At 37.4% G+C, this 8371-nt stretch overlaps 1 protein-coding gene across 1 annotated transcript; it reads right to left on the reverse strand.

Moving 5' to 3' along the window:
- Positions 1–8155: 8155 nt before the first annotated feature.
- RB195_003347 (uncharacterized protein) lies at positions 8156–8371 on the reverse strand (the record flags this gene model as incomplete). The annotated part of the gene is made up of 1 exon (XM_064200958.1): positions 8156–8371. The coding sequence occupies one exon, from the start codon at positions 8369–8371 to the stop codon at positions 8156–8158; it is 216 nt and encodes a 71-aa protein (XP_064056839.1).

Below are 8371 nucleotides of genomic sequence, written 5' to 3' on the forward strand. Positions count from 1 at the left end.
GTCTGAATGAGCCTAATAAAACCGAGTGCGAAACATATGAATATCGAACATTGGAACGATGTTTGAGCCAAACTAGCAATCTTGATTGAATTCTATGGATCTTTCCATTTCAGAAGAGAGACAAATGGAGATAAGTGGGTACAGAATTAATCGCTATCGAAAAAACCAGTATTATATAACTCTAATAATCATGGTGAAGAGAACTATAATAAATAGACGTTGCTTCGATGCATGTGACCATCTAATCAGAATGATAAACACTTTTAATGTACCGCCGACCCTGCGTACCTAATTGTATCCAGAATCAGTAGAATATGATGATCCCTAGTTTGAACGCAGTTTGGTAAATTCCTCAAATTCTCCATCTCACGTCTGTTACTCTGCTATCAAACGCACAGATTTTGTTCATTTCCAGAAAACCACACTCATAAATTATATTTGTACATTAAAATAATGAATGAACCAGAAAATACGCAATTAAATAAATTAACAAGCCAGAAAAAATAGCCTACTGACAAACAAATAAACAAGAATGGCTCACAGCTAATCAAAAGCGCCAAAAACGTTTTTCTTTAGTTAGCTAACTTCACCACATTCCGTTTCGAACGTTTCATGATTATCAATACCAGTTCTCACAGATAATTCTGCTGTACAAATGTTATCATTGTTATTATTACTGACTGGATGCACCAACAAGTAGCATAAAGGCATCACCCCATGAATCTGAGGTGGTACGGATTTCAGGTGGAGTATTCGTATACGGGATCGTAGATTAAGGAGACGGGGGTGATTCCTCCATTTCTTCCTAATCGCCGTAAAAAAACGGCCCGGAAGATATAGCTTCGAGCGTTCTGGCGCGCTATTTTCTACAACGAGTCCGATTGGAGCGCGCCTGCCGTGTGCACACGCCGCATCTTCCGGCCCGTTTTTTTACGGTAATTAGGAAGAAATGGACGGAATCACCCCCCTCTCCATAATCTACTATCTCATATACGAATGCTTCACCTGAAATCCGTACCACCTCAGATTTGTGGTATACTGCCTTTAAAAATTAATAAGAAATTTTCGAGAAAAAAGCTAAAAAGTAGTCGTGAGAAGGTTTTTTAAGAGGTATCAAAGAATGGAATGCGGCAAACAAGTTCGCTATAACCTAACCACTTGAAATCTTGCTCCTGACTTGTTCTTGTGAAGAACCCACGTAAAAGGCCCATTTTCATGGACCAGCGCATTGAGATCCTGTTTACACCTTTGTTACGGTAGACGCACATATCTACGAAAGAAAGCTCGCTTTCGTATAAAGAGTTTTTCTTTTCTTTTAAATCCAGGTGCTGCACTTAGTCGAATCCAAAACCTTCGTCGTCGCCGAAGGAGAAAATGATGCCTGATTTTTTTTCTGAATTTGAACTGCTTTTCTACCACCGCACAAGGAATGCAATAACTTAGTGCTAGTGTTGGACTAACACCTAAACCGAAGCTGCAAACGAAAATGTCACACGCCAAGCCTTCTTGGCTCACCGTTTATGATGAATTTGTGGTACGACTGTCCGAAACATTGGGACGTGAAGGTCTGCTCAATCCACATTCGCTGCACAACTCTACACTAAAGACGATTTATGTTTTTCCTAAAACTGCGAGAGAGTGAAAGTCAGAGTAACATATGCCAAATGATGGTATCCTTTGAGAGTGCGAATTCAATGGAAATTTAAATCACATATATGACAGATGCTCTGTAATTTTTTAAAATCACTCCAAAAAATCAAATGGTTGGGCTATTTGTTCACGTTATTCGTCGTAGAAACTAGTACCGATGAAAACAGTTTTTGGAACCATGCTATCCTACTAGTATTTCGATCTCAATCTGAACTGCAACTACTTATCCTGGTCATTTAAATCGATTCGTAATCGACCACTTCCATTTTATAGATTGAAAAAAAAAACTTGAAAGAAAAAAGTTACTGGTACTCTGAGAACAAATACTATAAAAGATAAAGGTCTGATTCACTTATGATAGAAAGTTTACGAGAAATTCCTTAAATCTTCGGAGCCTTACACTTTTTGTACTTAAAAAGTTCAGATAGGAGATTGAAACAGACATTCTGAATAATGAGATGCACGAAGAAAGAGAAAGTTGTTCACCTTCAAACGCTGGAAGCGAACGAAAAAAGAGGACGAAGAAGTACTTAAAGAGGACGTAGCGGATTTAGACGTGAGGTGTTTCTTCCAAGCAGCAAGAGGTTGTACGTTTCAGTGCTATCCAATCGCAGTCGAAAATACTACGAATCTAGTCTTCAGAAATGAAGAATTATGTTAGATTAAAAGAGAAATTATTAAATTAAAGACTTAAACGAAAAATTATACGAAGCCATAGGTGAGATGGGGCCGGACCCTCCTCACATGAAGGGGGTCTGGCTCATGAGGTGCAGCTCAAGTGCCAACCATCCAAAAGTGAGAGGGTCCCTTTTCCAACCGTTTAGAAAAGAAGGGATTCCTTCAGACTTTAGACACCGACTCCGACTATCGCATCTATGGATAGAGCGAAGAACAGCTCGACTCAAAATTCTTGACTTATCAGAGGTAAGCGGCTCATATGACTAACTCATGAGTTGTGGTAAGGCAATTTCCGAATCGGTGGAGAAGGTTAATAAACCGAGTGAACGGATCAGGGGAAAATAGAACAAAAGCGAATACATATCAGTCAAGTATAAACGTGAGACACCAGCGCAGGACCCTAATCTGCGTGGGACGACATGTATCTCTCAAACATATCTCTTTTATAAGGACCCTAATCAATTAATTGTCTGGACGTTCACGCGAATTTTCACTCATATCAGTAACTTCAAAATGGAATTCTCGAAAGATTGTGAAACAAAAAATGATTTAAGTCAAACAAATGAGAAAACTGGAACAATAACCGATCTTATAATGGGCATCTCAGGAAATATACGTGAACATTTTGAAGTGTTGTTAGGATTTGTGTTGAAGGTTCCATAGAATTTTCTTCGACTAAAGAAATTCTTCTGCCTATGACATATTCGTACTCCGAAAACAAATACGATAAAAACATAGCAATCCGATTGGTTATCAGGGAAATCATAGGCGAAAAATGTGGCATCATAGCACTTTTCAAAGATCAAGAACAATGTGTTCATCAAAACAAATTCAATATTACATATGTATTTCCACTTTCGAGTACACAGAACAAAAATGAAACTAGTTTTGTAAAGAAAAAACCAAGAAAGGATGCGAGAGCCGTGAAATTGAAATCCTAATAATATGATTTTCTATGATGAAATGCATCGCAAACATTCTAACTATTTCTAACAGTTGTGAAAAATCCGCCGTACTATTTATACTCGCGGGAGTGAATCTGTCCGCAAGTACACCCAGCGAGAAAGTGCGGGTGTGGCAGAGAGCCCAGAGGCAATAAAAGGACGAGACAGCGCGCGTTGACGACAAGGCTGGGGACAATGGATGATTTATATCAGAAATTGGTCGCAAAAAAAGTAGAACAAAGAACAAAACATAAAAAAATAGAACAAGCATTGAAAGAGGACAAAAAAAAAGTAGAAACGTCTTTGTCAACAATCCCGGTCGGAAGGTCTTACTCCCCGTAACAAGAGAATCATGAGAAAAAGGCAATTTCGACTACTCTCTTAAGCAGTTAATTGGAAACTGTGATAAGGAGCTATTTCTTCAGAGCTTCTCGAAGGTGAAATCTCCTAAATTTTTCTAGGAAAAAAAAAACACTCGAAAAAGCGAAAAAAAAACATTCCGCAACATTTTAGCACAAGTGAATTATACCTGTCGGGTTTCCTCAAAGCTATGTATTTCAGATAACATTATCCTCCTTCATATGAATGAGATCTTCCTTATTTCATGTGAATCATCCTCTTTTCTCGTTATTCACCGTATCCTATGTTCTTTTCATACCCACATCCGAGCACGGCGCAAAACTGTGTTGACGAGAATAACTGGTTTGGTGTACTTATACAAAGTTGAGTGTGCGTTTCAGTCAGCCAGTGCTACCATGGAAACCTATCGGGCCGAGCAGAGTCATAGTCATAGGTACATAAGTTACAATGGTGGAGCACCAAATGTAAAAGATCCCTAGGAAATCCATACTAAATGCCTTTCTTTTAAGCTAATTTTTTCTTCTATTCAGCGTAATATGGCATTAAACCATGTAAGCAGTCAGCATTATTTGTCAGAACTCGAATAAATTCTTACAAGTAATGCCCATTCACTTCTTTCATAGTATGACTTGTACAGAGATGGCGTCCTTCATCTATCATAAAACTGTTCACTGGATAGTTTGGGTAGAGTTTCGCATAAATTGAACAAAAAAAAAAGATGATTTTATGTTGTTGTCAAATCAAAGTAAGGTTGTTTTCATGCAGTAAAGACGAAGAAAAAATATATTTTGGATGTTTCTCTATTGCGGTAGATAAATAGTAAGAATCTTTAAAGGAATATCGCAGGCAAAAGCGGCGAAATTTATTCATGACAATAATGACTATACGTTTGAAGAAAACTACCGTAACAAATTATGCCTGCAAATATGTGACGCCCTCCCCTAAAAAGCCTAAAAGCCACTTTCAGCAGAATTTCACTCAACAAAGCGGCCCATTTTCATGTAATGATCTATTATATTTTTATTTCACTACGTTAGTTTGCAAGCTCTCAGCAGAACTTTGAAAAAGTCACACACGGGTCATTCCGTAAATTCAGAGTCTCAAAAAATTATTCTAAGGCGTAGATTGTTCAGGGGACACTTGAGCTATGTACAGCGCTAGTATTATCCCTAGATCACTTTAAATCCAAATTTTTCGTTAGTCGGCGAGTTCATCCAACTCGCCGACTGCTTCTAACGCTTCAACTTCGAAACTCATAAGAAAGATTATTTAAATCAATTCTATTGTTGGGGCAACCAGCAATCTCTCCAAAACAAATTAGTCATGAAGCTATTGTAGACGAAACTACATAATTCTTGAACGTGGATGCTAGAGCATTCAAGAGCTGATTTTAGCAGACATACTTAAAACTGGAAAAGATCCCGAGAAGCTACATGATTCTGATTCTGAGAGCTCAAGATAGTTCTGGTATTAGGTCAATTTCTGAGCTTCCAATTTGCAATAGAGCGCCTTTTAGGACATCGAAAGCTGAAGATTTCTGGAAGTGTGTAAGATCTCTTTCTCAAGTTTTTTTTTAAAGAGAAAAGTTGTGATTCAACACCATTTTGGTACACAAATCACTTATTGTAACAGGAATTCCTGATAACAACTTGTCTTGCCAAATCACCATTCACAAAAATTAAGCACAAGATGTTCCCGCAAAGTACACCAACACTATAATAGGTATCTGATTCTGAAACTACACCATTTGTAGGGGTTTCCACAAAAGAAGTGTGACCAATGCCATCCACAAAAATATCCAGTCACATTGAAATAACCTCCATTTCCGAGCATAGCACAAAAATCATAAATTTAGTTTGTGAGGAGAGTGAGGAGAGAGTTTGTGAAGCACTAGGGTCGTAGCATCATTGAGGTAGTGAATGATCGATATAAGGCACTGACATGCGTTAAAAACAAACAATACCGGCACGAGTCAATGCAGAAATGCGCGGCGAGGAGGTGCCAATCACAATCACAGTCTCCCTCCTCAACGAAACAATCGGCGGTCTCTTTGGCAACGGAAGCAAGAAGTTAAGTAAAAAGAGCACGAGCTACACAAATCTTAACTGCTATAATTTGGCCGATGAAAATATAGAGAACTCCACTTCAGAAAGCACATCTTTACTCTAACTAACTGGTGAGCAGAGTCTTACTGTAAACATCCCAGGGTATTGTAGCGAAGAGCTCACACGGCGCTAAGCACCCACATTTTTCAGATAGGTACGTTCCCTAAACTTCCACAAACTTAGAACATGCCAGGTTGGAAAGGTTTGAGAGGAAGTGAAAAAAATGCACCCCTTAAATTTTTTTTCTAGAATCGAATGATTTAATTCGAATTGGAAAACGACTACTGATAACAACTTTTTTCGCAACTGTACAGTAAATTGAAGTAATTCAACAAATAACATTTACTTAGTGTCTTACTTTCGCTAAAGTCATTTCTTTGAATTTCTCATTAGAAGAAAGGACTTTTGTTCTAAATTTCTCATTTGAATACGGTATTTACAGTTTCTTTTCTGCCTTAAATGTTTCATTTTTTTTGCGTTTTACTTCTAATTCACGACAGACGTAGGGTAAAATCGGTAATTCTTCGACAGGAGACGAAAAAGACGTGGATCCGTGCCTTTATCGTCTTTCTTTTTTCATAATTCGCCTCAATCTGGTCTGTGTCATAAACTGTGGCCATAATTGAATTCGTGTGCTCGAGCTCTATCGATTGAGCATAATTAAAACTCTTAGAAGCTATTACTAAGACACTTTGTGGGAAAACTGCCTGTGGCTACATTTTAGCAACGGTGACTAACAGATAATTGCGCCCCAAGGATATACTATTTTTGATATTATTTGCAAAGTAAAATGATAGTTACGTATTCGTAATGTAGACACTATTGTAAACAATTTTGTAACTCTCACAGCTATAAATCCATAGCCTTGAAGATGTTGAAAAAAAATAGAAAATTTGACTAAACTAACATCTTTCAATTCCACAAACGATCGATATTTCTTGGCCTAATAATTTGTTTACCTAGAAAATCTGGCAGAAACCTACTTGCTATGAGATTCCTTTATCTCATGATTCTCTAGATTCTGTTTTAATAGAATAATTAATAAATTAATTAAATTTTAATTTAATTCTGTTCTTCGTTTTTTGCAGTTAAAGTTACAATTTCTGTGTTCTACATTGTTTGCTGTGATTTTTGGAAGTTCGTAAATCGTTAACAAGATGTGCATTTCGTCGACACATCCCCTTAGAGAAAGGTTTCCTTCCTGAGCATTGTTTTGACTTTTTTCCACAATGTGGGAAAAAATTAGCTGTGGCCTGTAAAGATGAAAACTTTTCATGTGATCTTACAAAAGCTCATATTTTGTGATTTATCTGAGATTTCGTCAATATTCAAGTGAATATGTTTTTTAAGAACAGATTATGGTGAATTGAATTGACTATTGAATGGTGATGACTTCGAAAAATTCGGTGTCATTCAAATTTTCATCACAAGCTCCGTCAGCCTTTACGGAAGGTTATTATCACCTAGGCGCGCAGGCTTATCAGATACATTAGGCCACTAACTGAGTTAGTGCTGTGTTACCGCATTTTAAAAGAATATAATAGCTACTGAAGGAGAATATTATACTTCCGTAGCAATATTCTTGAAGAAAATGGCTCTTCCTTTCCTACGCCTTTTCCTCCTCTAAAAAAAGTAGTTTAATCCTAATAAATTCTTTGATCTGATGAATACACTTTAATTTCGAATAGCAATGGATTCAGGGAAAACAAAATCGACTAAAAAAAATCAAGCGCGACTCGATTGCCAATGTGAACAGAATTACCAAAATGTGGATAGAGAATAACGTCAAAGATCGGCAGTTGCATGGTTCGGCAGAACCCCACTTTCATTATGTGAATCTTCAATTTCATTAATTTCCAGGAATAAAACAGACTATTTCGAAGAATGTCGCTCTCCAAGTATAGCATTCTCTTCTGTAGTTATTCTATTCTTTTAAAATGAAGTAGCTGACGGTGTCTGTGATGAAAATTTGAACGATACAGAAGTTTCCGAAATCAATACCGTACAATAGATCTTTTCCTTCTGAAAAAACATAGCCACTCAACTCGAAAAAATTCCCAATAAATCACAAAAACAAATGAGGTTTTCGTAAAAATCCATGGAGTTTTTATCTTTATAGGTTCAAAATTGACCACAGCTGAGGCACACTCCAATTGTTAACAGTTTACAAAATTCCAAAGAACACAATAAACAGTGAAAACACCGAAGTTGTAAATTTGGCTGCAAAGAACAGAAAACCCTGTCCAAATAGAAAGTCAAGAGACCCCTTCCCTGTTCCTCTCCACAACTGCATTTTACCAGAGATTCAAACGTGCCATAAGTCACCATTAACACCTCTTTATCAGTTTAAAAAATAGAGAAATTTCCCCAAAAGACACGTGTATACGGTAAATATGATATTTTGAAGATGCACTAGATTCAACAACTTCTATGGATATTTCCACAACTGTTAGATTTCGCTTCTCCGACTCTAGCAGTTATTGCTTGACACTGTTGCCGGCTGAGATCTTCGTCGAAGAATGTCGTCCTTGAGCACAGCTCTTCCGAATCTTCTCGATCTACAGCAAGAGCTCCCACAGAATCCACCAATTCGTCATTGTTCCATAATCTGCGAGACATCTTGCGCATTGGCAT

Source organism: Necator americanus, chromosome IV, assembly GCF_031761385.1.
Source record: "Necator americanus strain Aroian chromosome IV, whole genome shotgun sequence".
In the NCBI taxonomy this organism is placed as follows: domain Eukaryota; kingdom Metazoa; phylum Nematoda; class Chromadorea; order Rhabditida; family Ancylostomatidae; genus Necator; species Necator americanus.